At 37.5% G+C, this 19,579-nt stretch overlaps 1 protein-coding gene across 4 annotated transcripts in view; it reads left to right on the top strand.

Annotated features, from left to right (window-relative positions):
- Positions 1–16,448, top strand: part of ATM (ATM serine/threonine kinase) — a 77,562-nt gene extending 61,114 nt beyond the window's left edge. For 2 of the 4 annotated variants that reach the window (XM_040583542.1, XM_040583544.1), the window contains 16 exons: positions 1,796–1,915; positions 2,931–3,148; positions 3,867–4,074; positions 5,003–5,116; positions 5,517–5,675; positions 6,791–6,929; positions 7,244–7,326; positions 8,623–8,763; positions 9,767–9,883; positions 11,306–11,455; positions 12,120–12,285; positions 13,623–13,709; positions 13,806–13,920; positions 14,250–14,313; positions 14,997–15,133; positions 15,262–16,448. In XM_040583542.1, coding sequence (XP_040439476.1) covers positions 1,796–1,915; positions 2,931–3,148; positions 3,867–4,074; positions 5,003–5,116; positions 5,517–5,675; positions 6,791–6,929; positions 7,244–7,326; positions 8,623–8,763; positions 9,767–9,883; positions 11,306–11,455; positions 12,120–12,285; positions 13,623–13,709; positions 13,806–13,920; positions 14,250–14,313; positions 14,997–15,133; positions 15,262–15,445 — 2,202 coding nt within the window. In that variant the 3' untranslated portion in view covers positions 15,446–16,448. Of the gene's footprint in view, positions 1–1,795; positions 1,916–2,930; positions 3,149–3,866; positions 4,075–5,002; positions 5,117–5,516; positions 5,676–6,781; positions 6,930–7,243; positions 7,327–8,622; positions 8,764–9,766; positions 9,884–11,305; positions 11,456–12,119; positions 12,286–13,622; positions 13,710–13,805; positions 13,921–14,249; positions 14,314–14,996; positions 15,134–15,261 lie in introns of those variants that run through there. The other 2 variants (XM_040583543.1, XM_040583545.1) reach the window with 2 other exon arrangements.
- The last annotated feature ends 3,131 nt before the right edge of the window (positions 16,449–19,579 follow it).

The following is a 19,579-nucleotide window of genomic DNA, read 5'->3' as shown; positions in this document are numbered from 1 at the left end:
TTCTTTTTCTCATTGAGTTCTTCACGAAGTTCAATTGACTTGGGAAACGGGATACATTCGGGGAGGCTAAGAGAGTTGGCTGGCATCATGTCAAAGCCACTTCCATATAATCTCTGAAAGGTCATGGAAATCAGGGGAAGTCCTGATGACTGGAAGAGGACAATCCCACCCATCTACAAAAAGGGCAAAAAGCAAGATCAGAAACTACAGAGCAGTCAGACTCATTTCATTTCCTAGGGAAATTACAGAACAGGTCTTTAGGGAGGCTCTTACCAAGCACATGAAGGAAAACAAGGTGGTTGGGAAAATCCCACAGAAATACACTTATCATGCTTGACCAACCCGATTGTCTTCCTGATGAAACAGTTTGCCCAGTAGACATCAGACACGCTGAAAGTGTCATCTGATGTGATTTTAGCAAGGTATTTGGCCCAGTCTCCCACAGTATCATTCCTGACAGGCTGGTAAGGTACAGACTGGATAGATGAGACGACAAGACAAGATAGGTGGAAAACTGGCTCAGCTACTGAGCTCAAAGGGTGGTTGCTGGTGATTCAAAGGCAGCCTGGTAGCCAGTCAGAAGTAGAGTTCCTTACAGTTTGTTATCAGGTCTGACACTACTTTTATGACTGAGGTCTGTAGGACAGGACTGAATTTCCTCACCAATTTTGCAGATAATAGCAAACTGGAAAGAGAGAGATACTAGGGAATGGAAATCCACCAGTCAGAGAGACCTCAATCGTTTGGAAGATTGTACCAATAGGAACTGCATGAGATCAGTAGGAAGTCCTTCACCAGGAATAGAATAATCTTAAGCAGCATTATAGGGAAGAATCTGACTGGCTGGGGTGTAGCTTTGCCAAAAAGGACCCGGGGTTGCAGTGAACAGCAAGCTAAAAGGTGGCTTTCTTTGAGTATTTTTTGGAGGATAATAAACATCTACTTTGAGTCCATATACATTATTAAGGTGTATCACACTTCAGAAAAACTGGAGAATTTTGGGCCAAGTTCTCCATGCGTATCAGGGCAAAATCAAGAGTTGCTGCTCCTCTTTTGATTTTCATGATTGCTCCGTGACGAATCAGTTGATGAGGGCCTCTAAAAATTTAGTCCTTCTCTCACCTTCCAGTGTTAAATTTACCCTGTCCACACAAGGAGGTTTTATGTTTTCACATCCTGTGATGTCCTTAGTATTTCACAGTCATCATTGCCATCTTGGTTAGGTGGTCTTTAATATGTACTCTATACTAAAAGTATTTTGGAAACTTGTCCTACTATACAGTTAAAACTGAGCTTCCAGTCTGGAGGCAAGTCCTTTGGAAACCTGCTCCGTTATCGTCTCAGAGCACTTTTAAACAAGTTTCCATGTAGAGGTCTGTCTGAAAAATGTAATGATCACACATAGTCATCGCAATTCCTAAATGTTTCCTGTGGAGTGTACTATGATACTTCTAATGGGGATATTAGAAAATACGAGTCTGGAAACATGCTATGAATGTATTTAATTTTTATTACATTTTGTCATTGTTTTATTCTGTTTCTCATTGTTCAGACTGCTAGGTGTTTAAAAATATGTGCTGTCCTTTAGTCTAAAATAAAATGTGAATGTGATTTATTTAACCTTACTGACTACTGTAGGTGTGGATAGCAAATAGCTCTGTAGATATGTGTAATAGGCCTGAGTAATTTAATTATATTTGGGGTTTAAAAGCTTCATAAATTGCCTGCCTCATATGTAAAAGGTATTTTTATTTGATGCCTCCCTCTTACCCTCCTCCCCCTTACTTTCTCAAAGGTTGAGAATGATCCTCATCTGAAATTGATGTATACAGAGTGTCTGAGGCTGTGCGGAACCTGGTTAGCAGAAACATGCTTGGAAAACCCTACAGTCATCATGCAGAAATACTTAGAAAAGGTACATCCAGTCTGTGAGGTAACACAGTGCTAAAATATGGTGTTAAAATGCCAAGTAAATTTTTCAATGCAGGCTTTATTTTTCTGGATCAAAAATACAGCTTCTTATAAAAATATTATAGTTTCATATAGTATTGTATAACACTGTAACCTTATAAAATATTTAGAATACGGCTTTATAGAAGTCACAGTGCAACTTCTGTGTAATACTGGCTTGGACATGTAGTGATGACAAATACTAGTCCAGTTTCCCTTTCCTATTCCACTCCATCCCCGTCCTTTCCTTCTCAGGACAGATCACCCACTAACCATGTTTTCAGTATGGGCATAGCATTTGTAGCATTCTCTTTCCAAGTGCTGGAAAGTCTTGTTCTAATGTTTCAAAGTACTGTAATTTTTTTTAACTCTTAGTCAGTAATACAAACAGTTTTATTAATATTTGTCCACTCTCTATTTCTTTATTCCATATTAATTCATTAAACTCTACATAGCTGCTTTTTTCTGCTACTGTCTATGTGCTTCACTCTGATGATTTTTCTGATGATCTTTCACATATGATTTTCTTTTTCTTTTTGGCACTATTTGGACACTCTTCTATTTTTTTCACACCATCTTACGATACAAGGTTGTACAATTATTGTAAAACTTCATGCATAGTTACTCTGAAAGATAGATAGCTGTAGGAGACTCCTGTATGGTTATTAAAGCTGTTTCATACAGGATAATGTTTTTAACTGTTTGCATTGAAACACTCCTCGAAGATTAAATTCACTTAGGAGAAAAATATTCAGCCTGGTAGGTTTTATTTTCTATGCATAGATATTTCATCACAATCAACACTGAATAACCTGTTGAAGCAGGTGACCCTACTTGAGCAGGGGGGTTGGACAAGATGACCTCCAGAGGTCCCTTCCAACCTCAGCCGTTCTATTTTACTGTGGAAGAGTTTAATCAAATATTATGCAGCACTGTTAATCTGATTATCAGTCTTATCATTATTGTAACTTCCCTTTTAGGCTGTGGAAATTGCTGCAAGCCACAGCGGAGACAGCAGTGATGAGCTGAAGAAAGGGAAGATGAAGGCTTTCCTGTCTTTGGCTCGTTTCTCAGATAATCAGTACCAAAGAATTGAGAATTACATGAAATCCTCAGAGTTTGAAAATAAGCAGGCGTTACTGAAGAAGGCCAAGGAGGAGGTTGGCCTCCTTAGGGAGCGCAGAGTTCAGACAAACAGGTGAGCGTGCAAATGGAGAGGCGGTTACTCTGAAGCTATCAAAGGCTCCAGCTTTACTAACTCTTTGGGCGAGTGGTACAGCGTGGGTGGCACCTCTAGAGCTGAATTTTTCTTTCTCCACAAAACAGCGGTGAAATCTGTAGCGCTTGATGTGAATAGTGTGTGAACTGTGCCTGAACAGCATCTAGGAGTGCTAGATGGGCCAAAAGTGAAGCCCAGGTGTGTTACAGCAGTTAAGCAGTATGGATGATCATGGGCCAGAATTCACATTTATTCCATGAATCTTTTCAGTTTATTTGACAGAGAAAATGTTACAGAGTAAAAATAAATGAGTTTGAGATTTTTTTCCATTACACATCTGGTGAAAAAATAAAATGAATCTAAATACAGAATTCTGAAAGATTTAGTAAGAGCAGTTGTAAGTGAGGGGGAAAAATTGAACTTCAGCTGTTGGAAACTGAAGTCTTTACACAGATTATTTGTACTGGATATTCACATTTACACCAATATAGAAATTAAATCATTAAAAGGACGCTGACGGAAAATTTACTTACAGGGATGGGTCTGTGTGAACATACACCAAAGGAATAGCTCCCACAGTTTTCAGTTGTTTATTTTACTGTGCTTGTACTTACCAAACAAAGAGAACTAGGGACAGCCTTGCTGTAAGTTCATTAAGAGATAACTTGTTGTTTACAAATAATGTCTGTTTACACAGATACACAGTGAAGGTTCAGCGAGAACTTGAACTGGATGAATTTGCCATACGTGCCCTAACTGAGGATCGTAAACGTTTCTTGGGCAAAGCAGTGGAGAACTATATCAGCTGTTTACTAAGTGGAGAAGAACATGATATGTGGATCTTCCGACTCTGTTCCCTATGGCTTGAAAATTCTGGAGTTGATAGAGTCAATGAAATGATGAAGGTCTGCTGTTGCTTCTCCTTATGGCTTTAACATTAGATTGTTCATTTTTCTTCTCCTTCTTCTCCTAGATGAGTTACAGTGCTGTGCAGTATGCTTTCTTATGTATCTCTTTAACTTTTCCCTCAAAATTTGCTTTTTTCAGTCATCATTGCTCATTGGTTGATTTTACATCAGGGAGAGCTGCAATTCTCAGTGCATTTTAATTTCACTTAATTTAGCATTTTGACTTGACAGGTCTGTATGATTAAGCATATCTAATGATCTTTCACTGTTGTCGTCTTGTTCTTTACATACCTTGGATAATCCCATCTTCAGCATCCTTTAGTATATTATTCTCATTTACATTATATATACTTCTAGGTGAAAGGATATGCTTTTAGATTGTCTCTAGCCAGGGACCAGTAAATTTCTCATTCCGAGGCTGCTTCTGTCACATCTAGAATCATGCAGGAAATCTGTTAACTCTTACCCGAATGATCTGTTTATAACAGAGATCTGTGTAATTTAAATATTCACTTTGTGTTACAATTAACTTTGAAAAATAGAAGGTGTTGCTTTACTCATATTTTTAACACACAGTTGTTTCTTATCTTAAACTAGATTGTAGGGTTTTTTTTATTAGGATTGTCTCTTGCCACAAAGAATCTAGAAATTAATCCTGAATCAATATATTTAAACTCTGCTGTAATAGACTAGAAAATAGTTGTTTTCTTATGAAGTACTTGTAGCATTTAGGAGACATGGACCAAGATGGTGTGATACTGGATTGCCATTTGATCACATAGCAATGCTTACTCTCAGTTGTTTTTTTTTTAATGCAACATTTCTAGCCCTTACATGATATTTTATTTGTTTTACTTTATTTATATATTTGTAATGGCTTTTTTGGTGTTAGTGCAGCTTTGTAATTTAATTTTCTCTGCTACAGAAAAACGCAGAGAAGATCCCTTCATACAAGTTTTTGCCTCTGATGTACCAGCTGGCTGCTCGGATGGGAACCAAGATGATGGGTGGTTTAGGATTTCATGAAGTTCTGAATAATGTAATTTATGCTTTTTTGTCTAACAATATCTTGATTGGCTTAGTAGTACATACTTCTAAACAATATGTAACTTCCATTGAGCAGTTGTAGCTAAATGAGTTATACAGGTGATGAAGGTGTATTGAAAGTGAGTGATGCAAAAATCAGCGTAGTGGGGGGAGAATTTTGGGGACTTTTTTCCTTGCTACTTAATTGCTGTTATTTGTCGTATAAGAATAGTCTTATGCAGGTATAGGAATATAATTTGAATGTATTTTAGTTGTGGAAATACTATCTAAGAATTACTTTTAATTTCTTACTAGGAGTCTTAGAAGTTCAAAAGAATTAATAATGTTAATTAAGCAAATTTTTTTCATCTGTGCAGTTTTCAATAAGGGGATCTTTTTGGTTTTCTTGACAGTTAATGTCCAGAATTTCACTGGATCATCCACATCATACTTTGTTTGTAATACTAGCTTTGGCAAATGCAAACAAAGATGAACTCCTCACAAAACCAGATGCAATAAGAAGAAATAAGTTAATTAAAAACGCACCAAAAGAAATCTCCCAGCTTGATGTGGTGAGTACATAAAATTCTGTTATATTAATCACATTCAGTCCTTTAATTTTGTTTAAAATTGAAAAAAAAAATTATGTCAAGGGGTATTCTAGTGTAGAGCTCATCAGCTGACATTTGTTAAGAAAGGGTAGGAGGAAAAAAGTACTTTTAATAATTAAAACCCCTTTCTTTTGGTGCATGCATTAGTAGCTATTATGTAAAGAACTAATTATGGGGTTGAACAAAATATGGTTAACATTTCTTGCAACAAATAGACCCAGTTATTGTGAAGAGTTTTGTGATAAATGTCCTTGATGTATGATTCTGTAAAAGGCATTTTAGATGCAACAAAGACTTGAGTGGGCTTATTGTTGAAAGTACATACTGAATTAAGTAATTTTTCTGCTTTGAGTGGTAACATCTGTTCTAAGTATTTAGCTGTTTGCAATATATATTTTGTTCCTTTATATGACCTTTGTATGTTAAAAGCCATGATGATGGGTAATGCTGAACTGCGGCTTCATGTTAATGCTGTTATTGCTTAAATTTTGTTGGAACTTGTCTTTGGAATCATCTCATATTTTATGCCGTTCTCATAGATTAATGCCCCTTCTTTCCCCCATCACTGTAGTCCTGGCATGTTTTTTTTGGCATTACCCTCTTAAACCCACACTGATAAAATTTTTCATGACAATTTTATTTGGCCTTTTTTCACCTTTCTGTCATATTTGTAGTTCATCCTACGCTTAGGAGTAGGGTTACGCTAAACAGCTAGATCTCTTAGTTAGGCACAGAAGGGACAACGTGGTCAGATTTTTGCCTTTTGCATACAGGCTTTTTCTTCAGTTGGGAGGAAATAACACACAGGAAGATGGTGGAAGCACATCCAGAACTGCCTGTCCCTTATTCTATAGAATTTTTCAGGTGTTTTGCACTTTACCTGGACAGATTTGCTCCCTTTCAACCCGCAATAATATTTTACTTGTTATCTCAGATTGTGCAGCACAGAACTCTTGTTCAGATTATTTTTGTTCATATCCCAAGGGACTGTCCATTATTGCAACTTTCTCTGTTTTCATAGGATGTATCTCAATTGTACTTACTTAACTGCGTGTTATTCCATTGAGGGTTTTTAGGACAGAATGGAGGCTGCTAGGAATATAGTCAATACTGTAAGAAGAAGGAGAGCGCGTATGGTTCGAGACATTGAAGCACTTTGTGATGCTTACATCACCTTAGCAAATGTAGATGCTACTCCATGGAAATCTCAAAGAAGTAAGTCTTGGAAAAATGATTTTTGTTTTTAATAGTGAAGGTACATTAGGAGATAGTATGGTAGCACTGGGTCCTGTTTTTGATAAACATAGAACTTATTCTGAACTTAAAGTCACAGTAATTACTTGCACTGTAAGGTTCAGACTTTAAGTATGAAACTCTAGAAAACTCCAGTTGTCCTGTGGTCATCTTCATCAGAAGACAGAAGTATGCAGTGAGGTTTTGGGTCCCAAAAGCAGTGTAAGCTCTTTTACTGAACTTTAATGTATGTTTATAGTTCTGAATTTAAAAGTAAGAATTCTTTTTCATTACAGAAGGAATAAGTATTCCTGCTGACCAGCCAATTCATAAACTGAAGAATTTGGAGGATGTTGTTGTTCCTACCATGGAAGTTAAGGTGACTGAAGTTGAAATAGATACATGCTGTAACATCAGTTTATAGAATCGGCTTCAAATTTTTATAATAACAATCATGTCATAGATTTCTTCATCGAATTCCCATGTTCTTTCCAGGCCAGCCTACCAGGGGTCCTTTCCTGTCAGGTGGGAGATGCAGGGTGAGATGGTTTCCTTAGGCTGTAGAAGACGTTGACCCCAAGTCTTATATTTGCTAGATAGTGGCTTATTGTGTGAAGACGGCTTTGCCACTGTTACCCCTGACGAGTGTTTCGTTATCAAAAGGGGTGGGTGACGAGCTGCCTGCATCACAGAGAGGACTTGGGAATCTGAATCTCCTGTTTTGTCGGTGCTAGCTTAGAGTTGCAGGAAGAGACTTAATGCCCAGAAAAGTATAAGAATTAATAGGTATGTCTCTTCTGCTGTTTCTAAATGGCCAGCTTGTATTTTTTTTACCATTCAGTGATGGTGAATGATCCATTCCCATTAGCACAAGTTGTTGATTGGATTGATGCATAGGCACCCGTTCTTAGACGCTGCATGCTCTACCTAGGAACCTTGCCAGTTTCAGGAGTGTAGAGCTGCTTTTTGGGCCAGCCACCTAAAATTTAAATGTTTTGAAGCCAAACTTCCCTGTGCTGAAGTCCTTCGGGCTCTGTCTATAAAGCTAAATAAAACAAGCCAAGGGACTGGTTTATGCCATTTGACTTCAGAGGCCAGAAGTTGCCACCATGATAAAAAGCATTTGTTTTTAGGGCTCCTGTTGGCCCCAGGTGTTGCTCCTTTGTACAGCTCGATTGTCCTTTTTGCTTTTCTTCTTCTCCAGTGCAAACTGTCTGAAATGGTTGGAGGTCTGTGATGCCAACAGCTTGGTACTTTCTTACAGCTGAGTAGGGTAGCTCTGGGGCACCAGGATATGGAGAATACAGATCCTATAGACGGCAACAGTTTTAGGATTGTAGATTGGGTCCATTTGAGCCTAATGCTCCCCAGCTGTACCTGAACATTTTCTTGCAAGAGTGCTAGTTGGGGCAGGCTAAAATTGTGTCAGGCGTTGTTTAGTGGAAGTCAGCAGCACCACATCCCCTCTACCAATGAGGTGAACAGGGAGGAATCAGACTCACTCCTTTGCTCAGCCTATTTTTGTAGCCTTTGTATTATCCTTGTAGATGATGGAATGCTCATATTAATATTCAGTGTGTATCTGCAACAAGGTCTGCAAACAACTCACTACCACTTTCTCAGAGAGACTTGGAGGTAATACTTGTATTAATTTTAAACTAATTTATAATTTCAGGTGGATCCTACAGGACAATATGAAAATCTAGTGACAATAAGGTCTTTTAAGCCAGAATTTCGCTTAGCAGGAGGCCTGAATCTGCCTAAAATAATAGACTGTGTAGGCTCAGATGGTAAAGAAAGGAGACAGCTGGTTAAGGTAGGTTCTGTCACTTGTAATGACATCGCAGGCTTGGTATGTTGGAATTTTTTTTAATGTCTCTTGTCAGTTTTCTCATGTATCAAGTCTGTTCTGTGAACAGACTTTTCACAGTTCAGTGTCAGTTTTCTCAGTTCAGGAATGCTTTCATAAAGGAAATTACAAAGTAATAATAAGTAATAGAACAACAAATAATATAAATAATCATGTAAGTAATAATACTAAGTATTTTTTGTAATTACTTTTCAACATTGCATGTAAAATACAGTAGCTTACCTGACAACTACCAGACCTGTGACTCGCTTGGTCACGTCTCAACTAGTGATATGGAGTGTACAGGAAATAAAAGCCATCAGCATTTTGTGTTAAATACCTCCTTTTTTCTTTCTTCCTCATATAAAAAGAATTACAATTCAATCAAAAACATACTTATCAAACCCCAAAATCTCTGAAAACAATTTATTTCTCTTTAAACTCTGTTGATTTCATTCCATCTTTGAATGTATGCATTCAGGAGCTGCTGGGAGAATTCTGTTTGGCTGTTAAGTATGGGGTAGTTTTGAAAGTTTTAAAGAGAAGCATGAATCACTAGATCTGCATCCAATAATCAGAACTGCAGTACCAAGTAGTGCTGCTTCAGCTGTGTGCTGAATTGTTAAATATGGTGAACGAAACATCTGCTTTTAGAAAGGATACCGTAAGCCATGTACATTGATTGAAACCTTAATCAAATAATAGTTGCCATAAAAAAGAAGGAAAAGGTGATGATTTAAGTTAGTGATGGTTCTGCTTAAGCAGCTGAGCACTATTAGGAAACCAAATACAGAAAAAAAGCAATTGTTAATTACATTTTATTACATTTTTAGTAATTTTAATTTAGTACATTATTGTGGAAAAGTAACTTGTGTTTTATGGAATTATTTTAAATAATTTTTTAAAGCTGCTGAACAAGAAGTTGGATGCTGAAGTGTTCTTGAACTGCCTTTTTCTGTTTATGCTGAAGGGGCGTGATGACCTGAGACAAGATGCTGTTATGCAACAGGTTTTCCAGATGTGCAATTCATTGCTCCAGCAAAACACTGAAACACGAAAGAGAAAATTAACTATCCGAAGATACAAGGTAATCCTGAACAGCTGCTGCAGCAGAGGAATAAATGCTACCAATACAGCTTATTTCCCCATTCTCCTTTTTTCAATCCAGAGACAATATAAAAGTGTATTTATTTATGTTACTAAAATAGTCACTCCTCCTTAACGCATGGAATAAACAAATAATACAATTTAATTATTACAACAATTATTTCAATTTAATTTTTTCCAAATCCTTAAAAACAAATTCTCATGCCCAAATACTCTTAAAAGCTTTCTTTATATGAACTTAAAATTGAGAAGAAATTAAGTCATGGACTGTCCTCGAATTGTGAATTGCTAGTCATGAAACTTGAGCATACAAGTTTGTTTAATTAATTAATTTAATCTCCTTAATTTTACTCTTGCTATATTCCTTAATTAATTAAAAATTAATTAGAGTCTTGCAGTATTCCTTACAATTGAATCCAGAAGTCCCATCTAGTGTTTGTTCTGCAGAACTTGAATTGCAGAACCGTTTTTGTTGAAATAGGGAATACAGCAGTAAATTCTTACTGTGAATGCAGAAAATGTATTTGAACAGAAACTTTCTTTGTCCTCCTCCTCTTTTTTTGTGTGCTTGGGATTATAATAATAGCTGTGAAGGTGACCTCTGAGTAAGTACTCTTTAAGTAAAGGTTCTTGTCTTTGACATGAGAAATGCACACTCCAGAATCTCTAGAGGAGCTTACCTGAATTGCTAGCAGAGTTTTAAGAATTCACAGGTGGAGGTAGAGTCACAGTCTTTGAATAATTTTGAATGAAGACTCAGGTTTTTATCTGTGTAAAAATGAATGAGGGCACGGAAAAGAGAATGGAGGTTGCATTATGAGATAAAGCGACTTTCATAAGAAAATTGAAGGAAACAGGCAGTAGCTGTTTCTCTGCAGACAGACTGTTCATTCTGGCCAGTACTGCCTGCTGCAGCAGCTGAGGTAACTATTACAGCCAGTTAAGAAGTGAGCAATTGTTCCCTGGGGTGGGAGGGAGGCAGACTAAGACAAGCCTAGTATGTTCGTGCAGCTGCCACGTGTTTTCCAGATTTTACTTTTTACGTGCAATTCACACAAATGCTGCTTTTATCACATTCAAGCATAGCAAGCTGTTGGCAATCACAGGTCATCTAGGATACTGACGCAAGCGTGCAGATTGAGTGGAGTCCTTCAGTTGTACTGAAGTATGTAGGGGAAGGCTCTTTGGGCTAGGAAAAAAATTGCAAGTATTTGGTAGAAGAACCTTGAGAGCATTTGAGATATGTATACGCGTGTCTTTAAAACATACATTGTGGTCAGCTGTATGCTTTGGTCTTCTGTCTTTAAGCAAACACAAATAGGCACCCATGCCCTGGAGCATGCGTATTCATGGCTGTGTGTGTGTAACCCTCCCCCTTGCAGCAGTGGTTTTGTTTTTACAGGTGGTTCCCCTTTCTCAGAGAAGCGGGGTTCTTGAGTGGTGCTCAGGGACAACTCCCATCGGGGAGTTTCTTGTGAATGTTGAAGAGGGAGCTCACAAGAGATACAGGCCAAAAGATTACTCCAGTTATGAGTGTCAGAAAATAATGACGGTGAGTCAAAATAACAAAAAAAAAACCAGCTGGCTCATATTCTTTACTGGGAGGGTGGAATTTACGGAGAATTATATACTGTACTTTTATTATATAATAATGAATATGACCAGTGGCATGGAATTAGTAGATATTCAGACTTTTAGTTTAGTTCAGTTTAGTACCATAAACCACCTCACCATACATTTAGAAAACTGCAAATAGGTTTACCTGTTACTTTATATAGCCATGATTGTGCAAGAAATTATTTCCTAAAAAAGTATATTTGATTTTGGTTTTGTGAAGCGTTTGCATGTGAGTTGAGTGATAGTGACTTCCTCACAGCGACATGAAGCCATCAGATAAGCAAAGTTACCGGAACAGAGTGCAAGGGGAAGTATCTCCAACAAGATGCATTTACCTGTACATGCGTATAAAATACCGACACCTGCTGAAGCAAGGAAATAGCAGTGTGTGTTTTTTCCAAGCATCCCATGAGTTGTGTATGAAAATAGAATTGTTTGGTAAAACAGATAGATAGGTGCATTAATGATTGCTGTAAAAAAGACATTAATTCATAGCTCAGAGAGAGAAAGGAGTGAGAACAACATTTGATGGAGGGGAGGGAGTAGAGGAAGGAGGAATGTAGTCAGTCATGTGGAAAATATTTCTGATGTGTTTAAAGGATGCACAGAAGAAACATTCTGAGGAGAAATGCAACATCTTCATGGAAGTCTGCAAGAACTTTCAACCTGTGTTTCGTTATTTCTGCATGGAGAAATTCCTGGATCCAGCTGTGTGGTTTGAAAAACGGTTGGCGTACACTCGCAGTGTGGCAACATCCTCTATAGGTATAACTTGCCTATATGGGGTTTTAGACTATATAAACAAAGAGTTTATAGCATTTCAGAGGTAACTGGTAAAATTACATCTGTTCTGCTTTTGTCACGTGTCAGAGTAGGAGGAGTAGGGAGCAAAAAATGCCAGCAAGGACACCATCATTGCTTTTGTAATTCAGGTTTCTGATTCATACCTCCCTACCCGCTTTCCTGCAGTAGAAAGAGAAGAGTAACATTCTTGTTTCTTTGGTTTATATAGCAGTTTGTATTTTGGGGTTCTGGTAGGTTTTTTAAGTTTCTACCTGACTGACTAATCCTGTTATTTTGATTTAACATTTAATCTGTAGCCTCAAATGTTTTAACTTGAGTTGAAAAGCTTGATCTTTTACTTTCTTTGTACTGGCATCAGTAGCCATGGCTGTAATGGTTATTTGAGCTCTGGCATTTTTTTTTTTTATTATTTTTCTGTCTGAATAAGGAAATAGATGTACTTGGATTGTGGATTTTCTTTGGATGACTGAGTTCTTTATTTTATCTCTGTAAGACTTGTGATAGTAGATTGTATACATTGCAGTAGATCCTATTTTAGATGTTAACGTGTTGTTTATATGCTCCCTTTGTGCTGAAAAAAAACCCTGAAGTAAATCTACAGTTTATCAGAATTCAGGTGAAAGATTTTTCTAGGAAATACTACTGCTATCCATGTCCATCAGCTAACAGAAAAACAGTAACAGGTGTAAATTGCAGCAAGGGAGATTTAGTTTGGAGGTTTTCTACATTTAAGGATGGTAAAGCACTGAAATAGGCTTACATGAAAGATCTTACAGTTTTATCACTGGAGATTTTTATCATTGATTTAGACAAGAATCTCTCAGGTGGTACATTTAGATGTAGTTGAGCTGCCCAGTTATAGACTGAATTATGTCTAGTCCTGTTTTCTGGATTGTGTGATACTGTGAGTTAAAAGGTTGTCTTAAAGATAGTAATAATAACAAATCCTAATTGCATTATGCACTTGATTTGTATCTTTTTTTTTTTTTTTGAAAGCTGTGAAATAATTTGCCTAACCTATCTATAGAGAGAAATAGGCAAGAATTCTGTGCAGTAGGTAAAAAAATACACATCTGGAGGGGAATAACATTTTTGCAATTGCATTGATAAACCCTTTATTTTTGGATCTGTGGAAGGGCATTTGCTCTTTACTGGAATAATATATATACTTGGGGGAAGAACTATTCTCACTTTTAATTTGTCTGCATACACTGAATCTCATAATCTTCTCTGTGTTAATTTGTCCCTGGTTTTTATGGCATGCAAATACGGTTTCAGCACTTACCTTTTTGTTTTAGTTGGCTACATTCTTGGACTGGGAGACAGACATGTTCAGAATATCTTGATAGATGAACAAACAGCAGAACTAGTGCATATAGATCTGGGTAAGTGGGACAGGCAAGAGAACCTTACTGTTTTTTTTTTTTTACATTAACATTTTAAAAATCTTTATTTAAAATGTTTATTATCCTTTCATTTAGGGGTGGCTTTTGAGCAAGGTAAAATCCTTCCCACACCAGAGACTGTTCCATTTAGATTAACTAGGGACATTGTGGATGGAATGGGTATTACCGGCGTGGAAGGAGTCTTCAGAAGGTACGTGTTCCTGTATTGGATAGGGGTAAGGAGGCAGCAGAGCATTTTCAGCATTTGTGATTGTTACACGTTAAATAGTTTTTCAGACAGTGAAACAGATAACCTCTTTCCTGTAGGGCATATAATCAGTGAACTACCCAGTCTCCTTCTGCTCTTAAATTTCTAAATTTCTCCCTTTCCACCCTCCCCAAAACCAGAAATATCAGAGAGATTACTCATATGCTAGAAATTAACTTTTAAGAAAGGTACAAATATCCATCATTTAAATGACAAAAATACCATTCCATTTAACCAAAAAGAACCTAAAAATACAGTAAAATATTTTCTAGATGCTGTGAGAAGACAATGGCTGTTATGAGAAATTCTCAGGAAGCCTTGCTGACTATTGTAGAGGTAAGCATTCTTCCAGTCTTTCTGACAGCAAGCTGCCAGAATATCTTCGGTTTCTTGTATTTGTCTTCTTAAGCATTACTATACCAAATATTTATGTAGGGATTTTTTGTTGAATTTGAATGTAGTAATGTTGGCCATTATGTGTTAATTCACGTAATCTTCAATGAAATTGTGACCAGTTTGCGTTTTCTGTGGGAACTATTTGTTTCAGGCATATACAGTTTTCCCTCTTCAGTATCTAAAACTAGCCATAGTGCAACATTACTAGCATGAGTGGTGCTGATTGACTTAAATCCTCTTTGCATAAGTCACAAAGAAGAGACTTGAAGTAATTTTTAAAAACTTTTTTATACTACGTATTGAAAACTAATTATGATATTTAGTGTCTAGAAGTGTATTAAAAAATGACCTCTTCATTGCTGAGGGGTGACTGAGTCACAAAACCGAGTCAAATATGAACAACACAAACACCTGCAAATGATCGGATGTCGTTTTATTGTTGGATTGTCTACCAAGCAATGTGTAGCCCAGTTCTATTTGATTTAAAAACAACCAACCAAACCACCAGCCTCCTGGTATTGTGGTTAGCAAGGGCATTACCAGCTGAGCGTTTCTTTTCCTGCTAGGGCTCTTGACTTAGCTGTAATTAAGTTTTAAATTAAATCGAGGTTTATTTACTGTAGGTGCTGCTCTATGACCCTCTTTTTGACTGGACCATGAATCCCTTGAAAGCATTGTATTTGCAGCAGAGACCAGAGGATGAGGCTGACATGAACTCTACACTCAACACTGATCCGCAAGAATGTAAAAGAAAAGCCAGGTGCAAGATCTTTTTCTTAATTCTCTGCCTATGGCACTGTTGCCTTGCTTTATGGTTTTCTCCCTGAATGTTGCTGACGTTCGGGATCCACATCTAGTATACCTGTTTTTCTTTTCTTATTCTGCCAGCAGTGATGACCAGAGTTTTAACAAAGTGGCTGAGCGTGTTCTGATGAGACTTCAGGAGAAGCTGAAAGGTGTTGAGGAGGGAACAGTGCTCAGTGTGGGAGGGCAGGTGAACCTCCTCATCCAGCAGGCCATGGACCCTAAAAATCTGAGCCAGCTCTTTCCTGGATGGAAACCCTGGGTGTGACTTCGAAGGATCCAGCACATTGTTAGGAGAAACCTATTTTTATGCAGCAAGTGTTCTAACATTTCAAATTGGTATTTCACAATTCAAACTTATCAGCAGCAACCATGAAGACTTATATATATTAGTGTTCAGTAGATGTTTTGGGTTTTTTTTCAATAACCTGTTACCAGGAAAACATTTTTTTGTCCACTTATGTTCACCATGTGGTATAAAACACCAGCCAGTGTTTTGATGTTCACTGTGACCTGCAAGGACTTTGCTTGGGCAAACCGGGTGCGCTGTAGTCTTAAAGCTTAACGTCCATCACTTTTGTATGTTAAACACATGGAGTCTTGTATCTAGTAATTCTATATGGTAACATGTAGAACAGATGATCCAAAAACCAGGAGTCACAAAATAACTAGCTAAAGTGCATTTCAGAAGGGGGATTATACTTTAGTGATAACACTACGGTGAATATAAAAGAAGACTAGAGAAACTCATGTTTAATGAACAGAGGGTTCTTGGGGTTGGTGGCTGGTTTTTTTAGCTTGGTTAAGTGGACACTGGTTTATATAGCAGATACAGACTTTGAGCCAAGTATAATGCAGCTGCTTCTTTTTCCTGTTGTAAATGAAATTATGTTGGTACTTTATAACATTAATAGTTATAAACAATAAAAAAATAGGTAGCTTTTCTAGCTCAGACTTCCTTTATAAAATAGACTGACTATGCAATGAAGCTTAGCATACCAGATACACCTCTAAAGCAAACAGCCATCCAGTATCTGGAAGAAACACCTGTCAGAAACATCAAATTTGTATTCCAAGCACAAAAGTCTCATTCTGATTGCACAGGGTTTTACAGAAGTCATTGCTAGTAGGTAAAAAGACCTACTGTAATTGGATAGTCAATGAATATGGACAATAGGAGAATCCACTCAACAGTCTTGCTGGTATATTTAACAAATCTTCTCAAATCATCTTTATATTTAAAAATATGAATAAAATTTGCTGTACTCTCAGATTATCTTAGTTTACTTTATGCATCTTTACAGCGGTTTAAGGGAAGAATTTCTGTCCTAATTAGCATTTCACTGACTTTTCTTTGTATAGTGTTCCCATAATTTTTGTACTGCATCTTTGTTGTATAAGTCAACATGGAAAGATGAGTCTTTTGTGTTCTGCTTTCATGAAGCTACATAAATTTCTGTTGATTCTTGGAACCAAAAGTGCATCCTGGCTTTTCTGTGGGGAAGAATTCTCATCCAGGGACACAGTGATTTGCTCTGAAAATGAAACTTAACTGACAAAGCACGCACTCTGTATGTGAATTTTAAATGACCCTTAGAAAAGGGAGAGGAGTCCTACCAAGCAATTACAGAATGGCAGGTAGGAAAGGACTAAACAAAAAGCACTTAAATAATTTTTATTTTTAAGCACAGACTTAAAAAGATCTGCTGGTATTTCTGGAAATTTTTCTCATGCTTCTTATAGAGGAAGTTCTTTAGGCATTTGGGAAGTTACTTAATACTAGAATCCTAGCTGTCATATAAATGAATATTGCTTAAAAGCACCTGGCAGATCCTTCAGGAGTTTCTGATGCTTCACTTGAAAAGGTATATTTTCATCATGCTGGGCTGCAGTTGAAGTTTTTTCCTTACAGCAAACAGCAAAACATTAATACAGTTGTCTCAGGACTAAGTCAAGCTTCAGAGGAAATCATTATTCCTGTGCAGTGCTGTTAACTTGCAGTTCAGTGCCTAGATTTTGAGCATCTATGCATTTTCGTTGTTCAAGCTGACTGAAACACAAAAATGCATGTAAATATTGTAAATGTAATTGGAACCTGCTTACATGATTTGTAATGGTAGCAGTGAAATGCCAGTTAACTGACAAACACATGAAAGGTTTGAATTGTTAACAAACTTTAGTCTCCAAAACAGTCAAAATCAATGTGACGCAATCCTGTTACTATAAGATCTGAGTGCAACTAATCTAACATACTTGAGATACTTGTCATCTATGTAAAGAAAATCTCATGGAGCCAAACACTAACCATCAGAGACTGTGCTGTCTTTTTGTTCTAGTAATGCCTTAATTTTCACAAGTCAAAATTAGAAAGTGAATGGTTTGCAAAAATGTGTCTTCTACAGATACACACTTTTCTTGTGTAAGAACAGAAAAAGAAAACCTGGATGGAAACACTGTTTAATTCTGAACAATGTTTTTGTCACAAATGCTACTACTGATAGTAAGCTGGATTAGTATTTGAGACCCTCAGATCTATTTACTGTATTAGTAAGCTAGAAATATAAGACACAAGTCAAGTTGCCCCTTTAGCATTGATTTTTTTTCTTGGAATGCATCTTAGTAAATTAAACATTTCCGTTCAGAAAATATATTGTCTAAGAAAAATGAGCCTGTGATCTATTATGATGGGGAAGAGGTTTTAAACAGCAACATATTTATTTGAAATTAGCTTTTTCTGGTGAAACATCTGTTAGAGAAATGTCCTTAGGAGTGTGAACTGTGGAGTGTTAGGAGGTGAACCAATTTCAATTACATACACTTTGACTGAACTGTTCCGACAGCAAGGCACTCTGTCCCATGACTAGGAATCAGATTAAACTGGCTACCTGGTGAGGTACATCCAATTTAAATAAAACAAGGATGTCAGTCTTCATGACTGTTGTTCTTACAGATAAAACCACTATAAAATAATTTTCTCAGAAACTGAATTAACTAGGTCACTATTCTGTGTTACTATGAAACTCCAGAGTTTATAAAAAGTATTCACTATTACTAAATGTTTTTGAATGCACTAAAACAGTTAGGCTTCATCTTTTCAGGGGATGATGCACACTATTACACATTGTTCTAATTGTGTTCTTCATGAATAAGGTAATTGCGTACCAGCACAAAGTCTGCCTGGGGAATTTGGCTGCGTGATTGGTGAGTGATGACACCATGTGTTTTTACTGCTATTTTCATCCCTGTGAATTCAAAAGCTAAAGTAAGGCAGTCATGTTGTCTTATGGAACCTGTAGATAGCCTGAAATGGCTCTTGGGGAGAGATTACCTAATACTAGTGTTTAATGATGGCACTGAAATATTAGCATTAAATAAAATTGTTCATTTTGGCAGGTAGGTTGAAGAGTGAAACCACAGTGAAAAAGCTTGGAAGTGTGCAAGGAAGGGTTTAGGTTCTCTTTTCCCAACACATTGCGAAGTCTTGCCTGTATCCTGATTATATGGGAAGACTAATGTGTTGGTCACATAACACATGCTCTCGTCATCTACCCTGCCCATTCGCACCGTAAGTACACCTGGACTTTAGCTTGCAGAGCTGCACAGGGAATAATGTCAGTACTGTCTTTAAGGGCGCACGCAGCTTCACCCTGCTCCCTCATTCTTTTCTCACTACTGTGTATCTGTCCACAGAAAATGTGGTGCCAAGTGACTGCACCCTTACCTACCCTGGAGAGTTCCTGCTGCAGCATCCATAGCTGTTCCTCCCTCTCTCCACACCCTTTTGCCAGACAACACAGCATACAACAGATTGGAGTTTATTTGCTTGCCTCAGTTGCTGTATACCACCTATGCTGGATGCAAAGCAGAAAGGATTGTAAGAATATGCAACTACCTGTAGAAGATCCCCCTTCTGAAGAAACTCCACTTCTTGGATTGATTTGTGAAGAAGTCCTCCACTTTTTTAAAAATGCCTTGGCCATGTTGCACCAAGTCTTCCCTGCAGCTTCGAGGAAGAAGCTGTGTTGCAGTGCAGCTGCTCAGTGGTGACTGCCTGCTTTGTGAAGGCTGTCTGTTAATTGGCACAATTTGACCAAGTACTGTTCTTCTTCACAGACAAGGGCTTTTTTTTCTGTGATTAAAATGGAACTGAAATGGTGCTGGGCATACTCCTCATAGGCTCACACATTGAGAATGGGAGAAGGAAGGGGCGGGAGGAGCGAAGACAGAGACTCCACATGCTTTTCTAACTACTGCAAAAATAAAGTGTTCATGTCTCTAGTCACAGGGCAGATGCTGTTTGACTGTGCCTCGATTATGACTAGCATCCTTAACAGTAGTTATTGCTAAGTCACCTCACTAAGCACCACAGTAGTTCTGCAAGTGCCAGAAAATCTTGCCATAA

Source organism: Falco naumanni, chromosome 2 (assembly GCF_017639655.2).
Source record: "Falco naumanni isolate bFalNau1 chromosome 2, bFalNau1.pat, whole genome shotgun sequence".
Lineage (NCBI taxonomy): Eukaryota > Metazoa > Chordata > Aves > Falconiformes > Falconidae > Falco > Falco naumanni.
The sequence above is the reverse complement of the archived record's forward strand: the minus strand, read 5'-3'. Positions and strand labels throughout refer to the sequence as shown.